At 34.4% G+C, this 19,843-nt stretch overlaps 1 protein-coding gene across 5 annotated transcripts in view; it reads right to left on the bottom strand.

Annotated features, from left to right (window-relative positions):
• Positions 1-19,843, bottom strand: part of BRD10 (bromodomain containing 10) — a 97,458-nt gene that overhangs the window by 33,852 nt on the left and 43,763 nt on the right. For 4 of the 5 annotated variants that reach the window (XM_088130213.1, XM_007428122.4, XM_088130215.1 and 1 more), the window contains one exon: positions 3,425-3,625. The exons of the other annotated variant lie outside the window; for it this stretch is intronic. In XM_088130213.1, the coding sequence (XP_087986339.1) occupies positions 3,425-3,625 (201 nt within the window). The remainder of the gene's footprint in view (positions 1-3,424; positions 3,626-19,843) is intronic. 5 annotated transcript variants of the gene reach the window in all.

Below are 19,843 nucleotides of genomic sequence, written 5' to 3' on the forward strand. Positions count from 1 at the left end.
TCAATGACTTTCTGAATGTCATCAGGGTGAGAGCTGGTATCTCTGGGGAAGATGCTGTTCCAGAAGGTGGGCAGTACAAAAGAAAAGGCATGCTTCCTAGGTCCCAATAGACGCGTACCTTTCAGACAACAGTCATGTCACATATAACCAGCATATCTGTAGGTATGTAAATTAGAAATTCTTAAACTGCATCAAGAATGAAAATTGCAGCCCAAAGGACAATCTATTTGGATGCATTGGTGCATAGAAATCAGGAATGCCATCTGACTATGCTATATGAAAGACTGCTCCCAAGAGTTTGAAAGGAGTTCATTGGGGTATGGAAGGCTGTAATTACAAATAGTGTGAGAGGAATGAAAGGGAACTTCAGAAGCAGAATTTTTCTATAGTTAGATGTCAGCTTACATTTCATTCTAAATTTCTAGTCCCATAACCCATTTTATAGGTGCAGAACACTGATTCTCAAACTGTAGTCCAGAGATCACCAGTGGTCTGAGGAGGCTCCTTGGGTGGTCTATCATAGCCTTACTTTTTTCACTGCCAGACAGCTAGACAACTCCTGCTCCCCCTTAAGCCCCTCTCTCCCCAAATTCACTGCCAGTCAGCTAACCAGAGCCTGCTCTCTGCCTTAGCACCTGCCCACCCCCCTAAACAATCTTGATCAGCAAGTTTGTGGTGAGAGTTGTCATATTATGTGGCATGGACTGCATAAAAAAATGCAGAGGGGAAGGCATAGAAAAATACAATTATAATTATAATCTTATTCTGTAAAGACTGTAAGCTCCCATGCTCTTAAAGATGAAAATTTAGGGAGGGTCTGTTAGTTTAATTAACTGGTTCCCATTTTTTTCCTGAATTACAGAAAGTTTGAGAAAATATATACAGTTACTACACAAACAGAACTTCCATGCTTTCATCCTTAGAACAATTGTGTGGACTGGTTCAAGATTGTATATGAAGTATCAAACAAGAAAAAGGTATTTTAGACATCATATTTAAAGCTACATTAACTTCTGAAGTAAATCCAGTGACCTGCTAAGACAAAAGCATATCAGTGCTTGGTATATTGATATGCTTTTGTCTTAGCAGGTCACTGGATTTACAAATCAAGGCATTTTGTTTAAACTTAAGTATTTACAATCCTCTAAACTGTACGCAGTAACAATACATAGCCAAGCACTCCCAATTATATTGCTTCAAAGTAGCTGCCCTAAACATCTGACCAACCATTGTGTGCCATCACACCAGAGAATAACTTTGTGAATGAAGTGCCTTTCTCAAAGATATGCACAGCAAGTTTGCTTACTTTATGGACATGGACCAATGCACTAAATATTAAAAATCTCCTATCAAATACTTTGGGCCATCAAGGCATTTAGTGTGTATTTGTGGGGTTGGGAATGTAAAGTGATTACTAATAATTGATCAATTAGGTAGATTCAATAAATGAAGGACTGTATTCCTGATAGGATTTAGTTCAACAATTGTACAAGTTTTCCATCCATCATCAAGCTGGAAGCACAACGTATTTGCAGATTTCCTATCTCAATATGGGAAAAATTCTGAACTCCAGGAATTCAGAAATAAAGAACTGGCCAAAATGGAGGAATGGTGTAATGTGATGGGTTCTTTTGAAAAATGGTACAGACTAAAGACAAGAAGTGTTGTTTTATCTCTCCTTGTTGCAGGGGAGGATTTACAAAAATAAAGATTTCTTTATAAACAAAATTGAGGATCTATCCACTTACTTCCAAGGTTTTCCTATAGATTTATATACCTCTTACTAATTTCTTATTTCTATGTTTATGTTTTTCCCTAAATCTTATCTGCCTACCTATCTTTCTAATTGATTATGTAACTTATTCTATAGGTTTACTATGTATCTTATTCTTATACATTTCAATGTATTTATTATGAGTGTAACTTTCTATGAGTCTCTGTACATTGCTTTTCCTCTTCTCCCCTCTTTTTCTTTTACAGACATGCCTGACCTGCCCACACCTGTGTTAATTATTAGGGATTAATTAGCAGTTCTCATCCACTCTCCTAGCTGTGGAATGTGAAGAAACTATGGTGGTCTTCTCCTCAGCCTAGACATTGTAGGATTGTTGTGTCAGTCTATGGTGGCAAAAAAAATCTAAAGTTCCATAGCACCTTTTTCAACTAATAGATATTAAAAAGCACAAGCTTTTGTGAGCAGCTCTTTAGCAGTCAGGTTTGGCTGTTTTGGTGGCTTAATCATAACACAAAACTAATTACATGTGAGTCCTGGACATTTTTTCATTACCATTATATATATAAAGAAAAACTTGCAAAAGCCATGCCTAATTATTTTCATACATACATACATACACATTCAGTTTATTAAACTTGGCTAGAAAAACCTTAAAATATCAGAATTTATGATAATACCTTTATTTACCATTGTTATCACACTAAAACAAATAGGAACTTTTGCACATCAACTAAGACAGAAGATAACACTAAATGCCAAAACTGATTTTCATAATTCAAAAGAGAACCTTTCATGAAAGTTAATTTTGATTAATGATGAAAGCTTTCCAAGTCAAGCCACTCTACCAAATTACCAGTTTCCTTGTTCATCAGGCTCCCTTCCTATCTTCCTCCTGGTTTTATATATTTTATATCTTTGTGTGAGATGGGCGGCTATATAAATATGATAAATAAATAAATACAACCCCATATATATTAATTCTAAATTAAACATAATTGTAAATCTACTAATAACATAAAAGAAATGAAAGAAATGTTAACTGACTGTGTTGATATTTGAATGAAGGACTGAATTCAAATAAAACTGAGGAATAAAATGCTTTGAGATGCTTTACTATAAAATGGCTTTCGAATGAAACAAAAAGACATGTTTTTGTTACAAAACTGTATAGAAGGGTGAAAATGAAACGAACAGTCAAGGCTACCACCACTATTATGAGAGTGAACATCCTGATGTCCTCTTTCCCCTGCATCTTCCCCTGTACTTCTGAAAGATGATTGGGGGACATGCAGGTGAAGAGAGACTGGGTATGGGTTCTATCAACAAGTACCATGCCACCAGTATCTAGGCACAATCGAACAGGAACAGAACTATTCAACCTTTTTTATTCTTTACTCTCAGAACAGTTTCTAATTCCTAAGACATTATGTAAAAGTACATAACAAATTTGATTATGTTTTGGTAAAACATAAAAAAGTTTTATTTTTTCTAATGAAAAATAAGCTAAGAACAGATACAACTGCATAATTTTCAGGTTTCCTAAAATTGTTAACTACTTAGATTTCTTTCAGAAATCCATTTTGAACCAGAAATGAGGGGCAAGTGAAATGTTTAATCTTTTAAGGGGCAAAGTTTGGAGGAACAAAGTAAAGAAAGAATAGCTAAACACATTCCACTTTTGCCTTTTACCTCTTTTCTTCTTTTGCTCTCAGTTGTTCTTCCTGTCTCAGAACCTGAACCATTATGGATTCAAACACGCCTGTAGTCAAGCCTGCTAAACTGCGTGGTGTAGAACGACGCCTTGTTGAAGTATAAGCTGTTCCCTTCTCATCTTCCAGCCCATAGAACCCTTTAGATGTTACTGCTATTGCTGTCTTCTCTCTTAAATGCCTTGAAAAAAAAATCAAATAAATGCACAAGAGTATTTTTCCTGAGCAGCAGTAATCTAGTAACTACACTTTTTAACATTTATAAAGGCAGCTAAATCAGACTACTCTTCAAGTATTACTCCTACGTGTATTCTGATAGCAATGGCTTTATGTCATCATTTGCTTTGAATGAAGATACTTTAATTAAAATGAAACAATTTTCCTCTAAAACAGCAACGTGAATTTTATTTCAGTGCCATCTTCCATTAACACACTTGACCATTCAAAAAATAAAACTTCAAGGAAAATAAGAGACTCTGAAATGTGATAAATATTGCAACTCTGTGTAGATCACATATCTGAGTATTTCCTTTGTGAGCAACTGCTCAAACTGCCTCTTCCACTTAAACTAGTATCCTATATATCTGTACAGTATATGTATGCACAGGTGTATGATTATCTGGATTAAGTCCCACTTCCAAATAAATAATAGGTTTGTATCTGCAAGTATTACTTTTAATTACATTTGCTTATATTTTTAACCTTCCCATCTGTGCTTCTCCATTCTTCCCTCCAATTCAGAATGTCCCTTGTTTAAATTTTTAAGTTACATAAGGAAAGCATCCATCATCACCAACACAATGTACTTTGTGGATACTTAATAAGAATGCAATATTTGAAATTTGCCTCCTCTCTGCTGTACTGATTTTTTAAAAAACAGAAACATTAAAAGTAAACATATTTCTATTCTGAACCAGTAAACATTAAATTGATTTTAGATGAGAAACGTAACTACAGTATTTCCTCATAAGGGCATGCTTACTAAAGATTATTGCTCATATAGCCCACATAATTTATGGCTTCCAATTCTGCTTTTTTGGCAACTATGGCTTTTTTTGTATGCCATGATAGCTCATAGTTGTACAAAATGAAACTGAAAATTAGAGAGCAAAAAGAGAGAATGACATACTCAACTTCATATTGTCCAAGTTTTTCAAGATTATTACGACAGGCTTTTATCCTAAAATGCCTTTTATTTTTAAATAACCTTTGAACTTGGCTGGTTTACTATAAGTACTGTATTGCTAGAAACAACTATTAGTTTGAATCAGCTATCAGAATTTTTGCATTAATTGTTACACCTTAGTTGACTACTAGTACTTTCCATAAGAATTTCGCTCATGCACAGATTATGATTTGCTTTATGGATTAGCATAATAACTGACAGGTGCAAAGCTTAAGTAGACTTCTCATTTGTCTGCATTTCCTGGATATGCATATTTTAGGTAGAACCATTTGCTCCATCACTTCTGCTTGACTCCTCCTGCCGGAAGCTGCTGATGCATAATGCATGGAAGCTCCTGCTTATCCCTGATTTAATAAGTCAGAATCTGCAGCCAAGAAATAAACATGGTTTCCAACTACAGGAGAAGAGCAAGCCAGAGGTACTGGTTCTGGCAACATTCTAACAAACAAGGCAATGTGTTTCTTTGATCTGTTTAACTTCTCCCAAGAGCGAAGTGAAAATGACTGAGCAAGTTTGTACAGCAATTTATAATTAAATCAAAACTATAACTTGAAACACTTTTGATTTAGTATGACATCCAAATACAGCCAATTCTCTCTTGTCCCATTTCACATGTCTACTGAGGCATTCTCTCTTCTGTTTTTTTTTTATAGTAATTTTATTAAAAATTACAATTAAAAAGATAAAAATAAGAACTAAAAAAAAGAATTAAAAGAAAAAATAGAATGTACAGAAAATAAAAAAATAGAAAGAAAAATAGAAAAGAAATAATATAATAAAGAAAAAGAAAATATATAAAAAAATGACTTCCCTCTTCATCACAAGTATAAACAATTTTAGTAACTTATTACCTTCTCTTAAAATAAAATAAATGATCTGTTCTTCCCATATCCTATCTCTTATCTATAAACGAATCCTAAAAGCCTTGTCATTTCAGTCCTGATCAGCAAAAGTCCATTAAGGGTTACCAGAACAGATGGATAACACATCTATTTTAACCTTGATCAAATAAACCAACCTTATTTTCCTTCCTTTTACTTTTAACAATCTTGATCTTTAGTCCCTTCAAATAATGTCCTAGAACTTGATTTCTTTTCATTTTTTCTTTGTCTCTTCTCACTAAATTCTTCAAAGCTTTCACAAGCATCACAATCCAATATAGGAAAATTATCCAGGTCACTCTTTTGGTTTGTTATTTGTATATCTCTTTTAATCATGAAGACATCGACCGGCTTCTTTTGTATGCCCAGTGTAGGATCTTTTTCCATATCATTCTTGAGGCCTGTCATTTTTAAATCCACTTTTAGATCAGTCTCAATCTTGTCAGATATAACTTGTTCCTCTTTCATAACATCTTTTAAACACAGTTTAAAAACACAGTTTAGAGGCAGACACTCTTAAAATTAACTTCTGAGTCCATTGTTCAAAAATATCCTTCAACATGTCCAATGTTAAACTATTTTGCTTCATTCTGCGTGTTTGTATTGTGTTTACTTAGTAAGTAAAGTTTAAGTGTTCTTCTCCTTTAATTGTAATCTTTAGTTCCTTCTGGTTCTCTATAGTGTCCAACTTTCAAAGTCTGATCCTATCATTTTTTTAAAGAGAATTCAAAACAAAAGTATTTTCCCACGGGAAGGATTCTTATCATTAATTCCAAACTCTTATTTCAAGTCCATCTGGACCCTTAGTCCATTTGTAACTTTCCAAAATCAAAGTTCTAGACACCCTTTTTCTGTTTATTCCAAAACAAAAAAAAAATTAAGGTCCTTAAACTTATATTTATAACTTGTTTTGCTAAGGATTGAAGGAAACTCACCCGGTGCTGTAAAACATGTTGATCCAAAGATTCCTAATAGCTGAAAAGCAGTTAACAAGCAATATCCAAAAGTGATTAGAAATGGAAGTATGTGAACCCAGTGATCTTTTTGAAGGTGCCAACCATGGTTTCAGCAAGATATTTATTCCCTCGTCTCCCAGAGCTCTAAACCTGCTGAAGACTACTGTCTTGCAATTTCCTTGCAAGGAGCAACTGTATGGAGCACTTGTGGGCAATCTCAAGTTCTCTCCTTTTCTGGAGAGGAATTATGAACAGCCGGTCTACTTGCCGACTCTTTATTCCGCCACAGTTGTCAGCTCTGCTTTTAGTGGAGCCATCTTCACTAGGAAGTCCCCTCTCTTTTATGTTTTTGAAGATTAAAACACAGGTTTCAAAATGCTCTTTTATTCATCCCCTTCTTTTGATCTCAGCATAAGTCCAGCAGTTCTTAGCTGTACCCAGATACACTAAACCGTGGTTGAGATGAGGGATCAGTTTACTTGCCAAGCTTATTATATTTATAAAGGAATATGCCCTATTTAGTTCATTGAGACCCACCATTAAATAAATATGCAAATGATTGCACCCTTTAAAATGCTACTAGTTATTAGAGCTATGTAGCACTTCAGATTCAAAGGAAAAAAGATACTCCACAACACAAATGGGCATGCATACAGTACTGCACTAATCAAAGGTATCTTTTCCTGGGATCATGCTGCACCTCAGGAGGGCAGCCATGCAATCCTATGAAAAGACACAGCTGCTCCAAGCAACTGCTGACAGGTGCTCCTTTTTCCCTTGAATTTGTGCCACTGCAATCTCTAGTAATTAGTGACAAAGAGAAGATAGAGTAGGAGCTATTTTGACAAAATTTAAAATGGATTTTGTGCAATAATTTCAGAATCTCCATCATTCATAAATCTTTATTATATCTCCAATTATATCTTATATATTCTCAGGGGCTTAAAATATGAGGAAAAATAAGCAGATAGATATTTTCATTGAAAAATTATGTAAATACAGTATGATGCAAGTTAGATATCTGAAAAAAATTGGTAAGCATTTGAAAGATGTAGACAGTTGCACTTCAGTATAATGTGTTTATAGTGAGGAAACACTGCAAGGTGAATACTTGGAGGTGGAAATTTCCCTTTAAGCAGATACTGGCCAGATAGGCTCCACTTGCTAATCTGTTTATAATTCCTGAGAGATGCTTATGAATATGATCAAAGGAATTGTTTGATTTCCTAATTTCTTCTAGGTTTCTTGCTGTGTTTGTTCTTCACTGTGAAGTCTGGATTTGAATTGAGACAAAATAAATAAAATATTGGTGTGTCCTGTAAGAGTCAGTCTGGAAGGTAAATCACCCAATTAATCTCTTTAATTTCAACATACCAGGATCTCCAAGAAAGTCCAAAAATAATCACAAAATGGTTTTAGGCTGAAAAAAAACATAGACAAATCTGCCCTGTAATGAGTTTTTGGTTCATGACTATGCTTTTTTCCAACAGATTTCATTACATTCTTCATAACCCAAGTTTTTCCTCTATCTTTGGGAACCTTTCCCTATTAAGAGTTTTACCATACTTTATATACAAATATGTACATGCATAAACACATACTGAAAACTACTACAAATGTTGAGGTTCTCCTGAAGATTGTTGATTGTCATTTTAGTTACAAAAGGTACTTAAGAAAAGTTATCCAGTAATATACTTGTCTGTCCTGCTGGCAGCAGAGGAAGTAAAGTGCAATTACTGGAATGGGAAAAACTCTGAACAGTAAACAGGTGTTAGTTAATACCTGCTCCTAGTGGAACAGTCAGGTAATTTTTACACATCAGTATATTGCAAGAAGAATTGAACATAACACACTGATTGATTGTTCAAATGCTTCAGTGCAAGTATCCACATTATTTTTTTCCAAATTGGAATCTGTTTAGTGTTTAGTACATTTCTGAAGAGAAGGTTTGGAAGAAATCTCATTTTTCTTGAAAGGTCTTGTGCAATGAGCAACTTTACTACTGTATATTGATTTGTTCATTTAAATTTCACTATTAAATGCAAATAAGTGGGTTTATATAGTTTAATGAAACATTCTTAATACAGTCATTTATATTTTTTCTTTGGAGTTTCCATGCAAAGTCTTACATTAAAATGTCAATAAGACTCTTCTTACAACATTTTAAATAGAAAATGCACTTGACCTGGATAACAAGGTTTTAAGAATCTACAATTTGGAATTATTGAAAAAGCATTTTAAAAGTTAAGAGGGGAAAGCTCACAAAATAGCCTAATACAACATCTTGTTATATTCAAGGAACTTTCCATGCTTAGTGAGATAAACTAGGGGACTGCACAACTTATTTGAAGTCTTAAGAAATTTTCTTAACTTTTTTACAATTCCCACAAACTTTAAAAACTGTATTCTGGGAGCATCTATTCAACCATTTAAGCAGCAGTTAGTATCCAGGGCTATATTCTGAAAATTAATAAAATCTAATTTTACATTGAATTGTAGGTGAACATATTATGGAAGTAACATTTAGTTTCTACTACATCTAAACATGACATGATGAACACATTTATATGCTAAATTGATTAATTATGACCATAACCAATATCAATCCATTTTCAGAGGCAAGGTACAATAGAAAGTTTTTGGTATACAGTTCTGGATGATGCATAGGGTTTAACTTTAAGGCAGATGATCCTGAAGAACTATAGACTCAGCAGCTATAATTCAGTTTAACTGCATTAACACGTTATATATTTGCAGAATGCTTGCATAGTCTGTTTATAAGATTTAGGAAAAAATCTTACTTAGCAACTGTAAGCATTACCAGTTAGCAATATTATATATGCAACAGGAGTAAACTTCTTACTTAGCATATTACTCATTTATTGAGATATCGCTCTAATTTCAGTTCCATAACTACAAGCCATACCTTTGGGTAAGTATAGATTTAATTTGAGAAAATAATTTAATATAGCCTCTCAAGGTATATATATAGTTATATTTTAATAAACTGCCTCTTCATATTGGTAGTATTGAAAGACATGATGCAATAATGCAGCAAAGCTATTAAACAGGCCAAAACTAGTAGGACATTGAAAATTCAGTAGGAATTTGATTAGATTCTCCTTCTGCTCAAAAGACCTGAATAAACTTGGAATGTACTACTCCTCAAGAATGTCTCTATGAAGATGGAAAGATTGCCTTTAAATCCAGATTTACTAAAGTCAGCAAGGATTAGATTATTTCCAAGGGATCTCTTAAATCTTCACGGTAAATCTAGAATAGTATCAAATGTTCTCATCTCTAGGAAACCCTTGTAAAATAACGTTTCTGACTAAAGTAAGCAATTAATAATTGTGGGTCCTACACGGAATATTTAATTAATTAATTAATTAGTTTATATAGCTGCCCATCTCATATAAAGTGCCTCTGGCAGTATTATTTGGCAGTAATTCATTACATTCAGGATATTAGACCAGAAAACTATTGATCATGAATTCCAGAAGTTTGCTGGTAAAGCAATGGAATAGAACATAGGTTTCCTAGAGGCTTTAAAACAGATTCACTGATACTAGCTCCACAAAATCTCTCCCGATCAAGCAAGCGTATCTCAGACAGTTTCTGCTACATTTTACCCTACAAATATTACCAAGTAATATATAAAAACTTCCATAACTAATTCTATATAATGCAGATAATATCAACACTTTCAGCAAAGCAAGCGGAAAAATTTCAAGGCAAGACTGTAAAATGGTAATTAACTTTTCAGATACTGGGCATTCTACCCTAGTGATGCTGAACATTACAATACTGATAATTCTAAAACCTCCAGGTCTTGTGTTACAAGATGAACAGCAGAGGAATAATGAATAAGGAATAACTTTATGAATCTTACCCTCAAAACTTCTGGTTAGTGGTACTGATAATATTATAAAGGAAGAAAGACTCTTTAAAAATCCAGCACCGATTAGAAAATGGCAGCGATTCAATAACTGGGAGAATATATTGAAAACAAATCTTATATATTGACCTCTAATATATTAATGGAAAACTTTAGTCCATATTTTAAATATAGATTGCAAGAGTTAGGCTGATTGAAGTGAAGGATTTTGTTCCTTATTTTTTCCTTCTGAGCAGAATTCTTTTGTGCAGGTGTTTTATTTTATTGAAAAATAAAAATGGCTAAAATCTTGCAAAATTTCCATTTTCTTAAGAGATTTGGCTATTTTTATTTTTTTTATTCCTGGGGAGAGATAACAGTAATTTTGGTTATGTATAAATTAGAAAGCAACTATACATATTCTTCAAACAAAAATTTAAAAAACAGTAAGCCATTATAACTCAGGATCTTAATAAATGATTCCATCCAGAATGTTACTTTTTTTTAAATTTAAAGATAGAAATTATTCAAGATATAATTCAGCTTAAGCCCATTATCAGCTATTAGTACAGATAATTGTAACTGCACTCTTTCCTAATTCTTTTTCTCTCTCTCCTCCTCCTCCTGTGTGCCAAATCTTAGACTGTACATTTTATAGAATATACATTTTTATTTTATTATAATTTATTATCCTGCCACTTTTTTTTTTATTATTAACAACAACTATAATAGTAACTCCAGTACTATTTGGAATGCTATAAGACCTGATTAGCTGATAGCTAATAGCTGTCAGATTTTTGATAGCTGTCAGATTTTTTGGAAAGTACTTGAGGTTTTTTTTTTTTTTTGGTCTGCGCTCAGTCATTGCTGACCCTGCAGTGACTGCTTGGACAAGTCCTTGCAGTTTTCAAGGCAACTGTTTTTCGGAAGTGGTTTGCCAGAGCCTCCTTCCTAGGGCAGAACTGTTTACAATTTATTAGACTATAGTAAAAGCAGAGGAAGTAATAAATGGGATTTATGCATTTTGCAATTATACCTAGTAGGAGAGGATGACACGTTTCTTTAGCAGTAAGGATACTAATCTGATGCTAAAATCTGAAAACACTACCTCTATAGAACAGGAAAAAACAGGACATTTTTATTGTTCTATTTTTGCTATTTCCTTAATCTATCCCATTTGACATTCTTCATTCTGAAATGGTTATCTTTCCAGTTAAGCAGGATATTTGTGCGCATATTTACTACTATTAGATGAAAATTTCATCTACAGAGAATAGCAGACTATAACAAGTCTTCAACTGGCTAAGGCGCATCAGTAAATAATACAAGGTGCACATTAACCTGGGTAACTGCTCTTTTTTTTAGTCTTATCGTTTTTGGAATGTTATCCCAGAGGCACAGAATTGTACCTTGAACTTCTCAGAGATATGTTTATCATATGGAGTTATTGCTCTATTGTTCAAATGCTTATATGTGATTTAGGCAAATTTGCTGATTTTAATTAGTAGATTCAGCTATCTTTTTAAAGTGAAAAGAGATATGGTTTCTACAGGGTCCTGTAATTAAAAAAGAAGGTACCAGAAGATAGTGAGATAATACCAAGTGATCAATGTTTTATTTTAGTAAACTTCTGCATAAATATGTCCTAGTTATCACCTCAAGAAATACATTCTCGGGGGAGGGCGGAGCTGGCGTCGCGGCGATACGGCGGGCGATCCTGGGCTCCCAGGATGGCAGCCGATATCTCCTCGCCCGGACGGTCCCGATGGACCTAAGCCGTCCCGTAGAGATGGCGAACGCAAAGGGCGCGTCCCGCGGATCTCAGGGACGCCGCAAGTCCCAGATCGATCCGGGGAGAAGCTCTTGAAGCCGGTGGAGGAGAGGCAGCCAAAAATGGCTGCGAAAGCCGGGACAGCTCCAAAGGAAGATGGAAGAGAAGGGTGTCAACTGGGTGAGATGGACTTTTACTATTCAACTATTCTTAGAGAACACCTTAAGTAACTTAAAGAGATTTTTAAAAGTGAAGAAAAGTGGATTAAGCGGCGAGATTGAACCCTATTAAAAAAAAGAAGGGGGAGAAAATTTTTCTTTTCAACTTTCCCTTTTTAGTGGAATTGACAAGATGTTTTTCTTTTAAAAAAATATATTTTTAACTGGATTGGCTTTCTCTTTTTAATACTCAATAACTTTTTATTTTAAGCCTTTTTTTTTACTAAGATTTTTTTATTGTTATAAGAAATTTATATCTTTTTGACTTTGAAATGGGGAAAGTGGAGTTAAGAGAAAGTAAATGAAAGAAAGTTGCACTGCCATTTAGAGGCGCGAATTAGTGCTTTTTTTTTCATTGTGACGCACGCTCAAAGACCCTGTGCTTTCTAAAAAGATAGTGGGATGTGCATGTTTATACAGGTGCCATCCGTAACTATAAACAAGAAAGTGGAGTTGAAAGCAACTTTGAAAACATTAAGATGGAAAGTTTGAGCCAGTCACAAGAGCCTTGATTAGTGGCAGTAGCTCTTTTTTCTGCTAGAAGCTCTGCTTTGCTTTCTATTACCCCCCCAGATGGATTTTTTTTTTAAAGAGGCTTAGCCTTTTCCTTCTTTTCCTTTTCTTTTTATTTTTCCTTCTTTTTTTTTTCTCTCCTTTTGCTTCTTTTTTTCTCTTATTTTTGGCAAGAACAAAGATAAAGAATCCTTTGACTCAATGAAGGTTTATCAAGATAATAGACTATACGAGAAACACAATGCAGAAAAAGATCTTTAAACTATTGAGGATGACTATAAAAAATTGGAAGAAGAGCTGCAGAAATTCTCAAAAAAAAAAAAAAAGAAAAAAGATATTAAAGCTAAAATGGACTTAATTAAACATAAAACGGGATCATTGGAAAAGGAAGAAATAGTACAAGAAATCAGAAACATTAAACGGAATTATTGTGAGGTCTATAAACTGAGAATTAAAAGGGTTAATCAACTGATAAATGAAGAGAGACAGATTTGTTCTTGGCACTGAGGGTGAGAAAAAGATTATACAAGATTATAATGGAAAATCGTACTAAGAGAATGTACAAAAGAAGAAGTAAAACAATATTGAAAGAAACTATTGCAGATGTTTAAAGAGAAAATCAGGGGAATACAACAATGATGGAACTGACAGAAGCTTCCAAAAGCAGAATGTTCAAAAGGACACTTATTATTGCTTTCTCTTATCCAATAATATAGAAAAAAGGAATGAACAGCCAGATATTTTGGGACATTGAATGAAAAGGGTGAACTCAAAATTATGCAAGCGCTGGAATAAAGTATAAATCTGAGATATATAGTTAAAAATTGTATAACATGTAGTGAAATCTGGTTAGAACTGTAACTTGGTTAGAATTGTAATTGATACTGTAATTGATATTGGTTAGAATTGTAACTCTTAAGAATTGGAAAAATTAAAAAGTACTTATGCAGGAGGAAGTTATTCAAAATTATGGAATGTGCAGAGATGAGTTAAATTGAGATTTGAAATTAGAGTAAGAAGATAAGCAATTTTATATGACACGGGATTTGTTTTTATTAATGATTAGATGAGAAAATATAGTAATGTAATAGATTAGGAAATTTTATAATAGAAATTTGATATTAATTATTATATATATACACATATAATAGATAGATGGAGATGTATTACTAATCCTATTGAAAGTTAAAATTTTTTGTAATATATGATTTTATAGATTAGCTATGAATGATTAATAATTGTTAATTGATAAGTATACAAGTATATTTTTGAATAGATGATATGAGAATTTAAGATTATGAAAGGGGCACCAACGAGTTTAACTGGTTGACACACGGTATAAAATGGAAGATGCTTTTTTATGCCTTTTTATGTTTTTGTTTGTTCATGTTTGTTTTGTGTTTGTTGTAAAAATAAAAAAAACATTAAAAAAAAAAAAAAAAGAAATACATTCTCTAAAAAGCGTAAGACAAAAGCTCTTTCAGCCTCCTATCTGCAACATAGGTGCAATATACTGTACATCTAGTTTATAAGGCTAGTATAAGAATTCCTAAATTGGTTGGATCCAGACAGCCATTTTTGTTTCCCCTGTTCTTCCTACTAGACCCAAGAGCTTGCTAAAAGAAAATTAAAGATTTTGCTGAAATGTTGGGGGGCGGGGGGAAGTAACATCATGGAAAAAACAGGCAGAGACTTTCTTCAGAAAGCTAAAAACTCTTATGATAGTAACAGAAGACAGAGCAAATCTATTGTATTTTGAACGCCAGCAATCCAATTAAATAAAGTGTTATATACAGATCTTCCAAAAGGACTCAAGGAGAATTTGCACTAAGTGAAGATGTCCAAAATTTGGTACTAGCCAAAAGGTACACACAGTGGTATAATTCAAGATTTGGAAAACTGAATCCTCCATTTTTAACTGACAACAGAGTTTTTTTCAAAGACACTTTCAGAATAGAAGAACTCCATAAAAATGTATGAAACAAAATCCTGAATTTCTGAAAATAATTTTCAAATATGCATGAAGGAATTCCATACAAAATATAAAGTATCCTGGGAATTACATTCATTTGAAGAGTGTTTATAAGGTTTAATGACTCCCATCAATTAATGTTAAGAGAAAACTCTTTATATAATTCACTCATATTCAGTATAATTATTTGAGAAATATTGTTTGGAATAATAATTTCTAAATAATTAATAAATTCAGTACATATATAAAAATGATAATCACTTACAGTGTGAATAAACAAGTCTTTACTTAGAGGCATCAATTCTGATTTAGACCACTTGACAAAATATCCTGCAATTTGGCCAAAGGTGTTAATCATATGCATCAAAGCCAGAACTAAAGTTCAGAAACAAATAACAGTATCATCAGCATATATTACTAATTTACATTCTAATGAATTATGCAAAAATCCATGGATATTACAATCTCATCTAATACCACATGGTTCTGGACAAATATCACAAAAGAAAGTGAACATCATTGTTTAGTACCTTTATAAACTTAAAAAGTAGATGAAAGAAATACCATTAACCTTCAGTTGCATTTAGAAGCCTCAGAGATCTGGACCCACTTTATAAAATTCTTTAGGAAATCCACATTTGACTAAGTTAATATATATACAGTACTGTGCAAAGGTTTTAGGCAGGTGTGAAAAAATGCTGTAAAGTAAGAATGCTTTCAAAAATATATATTGTAATTTTTTATGTTTATCAATTTACAAAATGCAAAGTGAGCAAACAGAAGAAAAACCCAAATCAAATCAATATTTGGTGTGACCACCCTTTGACTTCAAAACAGCATCAATTCTTACACTTGCACACTTTGTACACTTGCACAAAGTCAGGGATCTTGTAGAATTAGAGTCAGGTGTATGATTAACCAATTATACCAAGCAGGTGCAAATGATCATCAATTTCATATGTAGGTTGAAACACAGTCATTAACTGCAACAGAAACAGCTGTGTAGGAGGCTTAAAACTGGGTGAGGAACAGCCAAACTCTGCTACTAAGGTGAGGTTGTGGAAGACAGTTTCATGTCACAGGTCATACACCATGGAATGACTGAGCACAGCAACCAGACACAAGGTAGTGATACTGCATCAGCAAGGTCTCTCCCAGGCAAAAAGCAGACTGGAGTTTCAAGATGTGCTGTTTAAGCTCTTTTGAAGAAGTACAGAGAAACAGGCAAGGTTGAGGACCGTAGATGCAGTGGTCAGCCAAGGAAACTTAATGCAGCAGATGGAAGACACATCATGTTTACTTCTCTTCAACACTGGAAGATGTCCAGCAGTGCCATCAGCACAGAACTAGTGGAAACCAGTGGGACCCAGGTACACCCATCTACTGTCTGGAGACGTCTGGCCAGAAGTGGTTTTCATGGAAGAACTGTGGTCAAAAAGCCATACCTCCTATGTGGAAAGGCTAAGTGACTCAACTATGCATGAAAACATAGGAACTGGGGTGCAGAAAAATGGCAGCAGGTGTTCTGGACTGATGAGTCAACATTTGAAATCTTTGGCTGTAGCAGGAGGCAGTTTGTGTGCCGAAGGGCTGGAGAGCGGTACAGTAATGAGTGTCTGCAGGCAACAGTGAAGCATGATGGAGGTTCCTTGCAAGTTTGGGGCTGCATTTCTGCAAATGGAGTTGGAGATTTGGTCAGGATCAATGGTGTCCTCAGTGCTGAGAAATACAGGCAGATACTTATCCATCATGCCATACCATCAGGGAGGTGTGTGATTGGCCCCAAATTTATTCTGCAGCAGGACAATAACCCCAAACATACAGCCAATGTCACTAAGAACTATCTTCAGCATAAAGAAGAACAAGGAGTCCTGCAAGTGATGGTTTGGCCCCCACAGGGCCTGATTTCAACTTCATCAAGTTTGTCTGGGATTACATGAAGAGACAGAAGGATTTGAGGTAGCCTACATCCACAGGAGATGTGTGGTTAGTTCTCCAAGATGTTTGGAACAACCTACCTGCTTGCTCCTTGGGAGGAAAGCTATGGCAAACCTAGATAGCATATTAAAAAGTAGAGACATCACCTTGCCAACAAAGAACTGCATAATCAAAGCTATGGTTTTTCCAGTAGTAATGTATGGCTATGAGAGCTGGACTATAAAGAAGGCTGAGCGCCAAAGAATTGATGCCTTTGAACTGTGGTGCTGGAGAAGACTCCCCTGGACTGCTAGGATGTCAAACCAGTCAATCTTAAAGGAAATCAACCCTGACTGCTCATTGGAAGAATTGATTCTGAAGCTCAAGCTCAGATACTTTGGTCACCTAATGCAAAGAGAGGACTCTTTGGAACAGATCCTGATGCTGGGAAAGATTGAAGGCAAAAGGAGAAGGGGACGGCAGAGGATGAGATGGTTAGATAGCATCACTGAAGCAATGAGCATGAAACTGAGCAAACTCAGGGAGGCAGTGAAGGACAGGAAGGCCTGGCATGATATGGTTCACAGAGTCACGAAGAATCGGACACAACTTAACGATGGAACAACAACAAAACCTACCGTGTTCCTTCAAAAACTGTGTACAAGTGTACCTAGAAGAACTGATGTTGTTTTGAAGGCAAAGGGTGGTCACACCAAATATTGATTTGATTTGGGTTTTTCTTCTATTTGTTCACTTTGCATTTTGTAAATTGATAAACATAAACAAATACAATATATATTTTTGACAGCATTCTTACTTTACAGCATTTTTTCACACCTGCCTAAAACTTTTGCATAGTACTGTAAATGTTGCCTGTAAATTTTAGTTCAGGCTTTTTCAGGCTTTTTCCACATTTGGCAACAGAACTATGGCTTTATCGTCTTTTATTCAAATCAATCAAATCTACTATTAGCTGAATATTATTTGATCTGTACTTAGTTTTGATACAGCCCATTTGATCACTCTTAACCAATGAAGAGATTACTTGTTAAAGTTTATTATCTAAAATAGCAGTTAAAATTGTAATATAAATATTAATGAAATAGGTCAGTGTTAGCACACAATGTATGATTTTATTAAGTTTTAGCATAACTGTAATATATGCTTCATTAAATGAAGAAGATGACATTTCATTCTTAAAGATCTCATCATATAGTTGACAGAGTTTGGGAACACGAATAATAATAAATGTTTTATACCATTCCACAGGAAAGCCATCCAGTTCTGATAGTTTACCATTATTTATATTTAACATTACCTTTTTTATTTCATCCATGAACAAAAGAGCAAGTAATAATTGTTATGAAGAATCCAGCTACAGAAGATAAATTTTAGCCAAAGAAGCTTCTATATCTTCATCAGTTAAGTTCTGAAGTTTATTATATAAATCTGAGTAAAATTTCAAAAAGTAAAAATTGATGTTCTCCAGGGAGCTATATTATTGTTTCTATTTTCTTTAATACTGTAGCTGCAATAATTTTTCTATATTTATTTTGCTTCAGACAATTTGCTAAGATCCTACCAGACCTTTTACCATTTTCCCAATATTTTTGGAAATAAACTTGTTAACATAAATTCAATTTGCTCTGATAAGATACTATTCAACTCATAGAGTGGTATCTCGGTTCACGAACTTAATTCATTCCGCGACTATGGTCGCGAACCAAATTGGTCGCGACCTGAATCAAATTTTCCCATAAGGTTCAATGTAAATACGGTTAATCTGTTCTGACCCCTCCGAATTTGGTCGCAACCTGATTTTGGTTGCGTCCCGAATCAAATTTTCCCATAAGGTTCAATGTAATTACGGTTAATCCATTCTGAACCATATGTATTTTTTTTAAAACTGCAAAAATATGACACAAAATACACCACGAAGAGAGAGAACGCTAACCTTGCTCGACGCGACTTCTGGCGTGGAGGACAGGAAGGCAGGTGGGGAGGCGGTTATTGCTTGGAGGGAGAGTCCCCCTCCCTACAGGAAGCCCCTACCACGTGTCATGGGAGGGAAAATGGCCGCGGATCCTGTTTGTCACCCGATCCGGCATTCGCGAACGGAGGCAAAATTTTGCAAACGGAGCTGTTCCTGACCCGAATTGGTCATGAACAGAAGCGTTCGTGACCCGAGGTACCACTTTACTTAGTTTCTTGTACATCCCTGTATACTCAAGGCTGGTAGTGGGACATTTGACCATCTGTGTCCAAAATGTTTTCACTTTGTCTTTCAAATTAGTCTTGTATTTATTTTTGAGCTTCTTTTCATATGAAGTATATACGATAATACAACCAGACATAAGTCTTATAAGCCTCCCTTTCCTAAATTAAGGAACTAGCTGTTCCCACATTAAATTGAAAATATTATAATATCTCAGAAATCTACTTTATAAATGTGCTGCCATTCAATAAGAGGGACAGTAAAATACTAGCTTCCAGATGGTTTAGTAAATTGTTGTAGTTGCAAACGTAAGCAGACTGAGCTGCAATATATAAGGAATGTCAATTGTGCATGTTTGTATTTGTTGAAATAATGCTGAAGAAACCAAAAAACAATCAAGCCAAAAAAAATTATGATGCATCATGGGGTAGAAAGTATATTCCCATTTGCTTGGGATTACAATGAAATATGGTTATCTTTTATTTATGGGGGACTGTGGGCAGGGAGAAAAAAGAAAGATCATGGAAAGTTGCTCCTCTCTGTCCATTCCACAACTAACTTTCTGGCTCAAACCAAGAATGAGAAAAATTGCATAAAGTATTTGAAACAAAGAAAAGGTAAAATATCCAAAAGTATCATGGGGTATCTGCAGTAAGCCAAAATTTCACTAAAATTATTGAACATGTCAAAATACAAGCTCTACCCTTATATACTTGCATGTGATGCTGCAACATGTGTCTTGTCATTTTCCCCCTTGCCCTTACCCACAGGCATCACAACATTTGTATGCCATAATACAATCAACATGGGCAGCATAAGTTAGACTACCCATTTCTCCTTTCTAATTAATGTTACATGATTTTTAGTATTCCTGAAAAGTGTTCATATTGAAT

The sequence above is a fragment of the Python bivittatus genome, unplaced genomic scaffold (assembly GCF_059951505.1).
Source record: "Python bivittatus isolate LINGU-HERP-01145 unplaced genomic scaffold, Pbiv_v1 ctg000850_np1212, whole genome shotgun sequence".
Classification (NCBI taxonomy): domain Eukaryota; kingdom Metazoa; phylum Chordata; class Lepidosauria; order Squamata; family Pythonidae; genus Python; species Python bivittatus.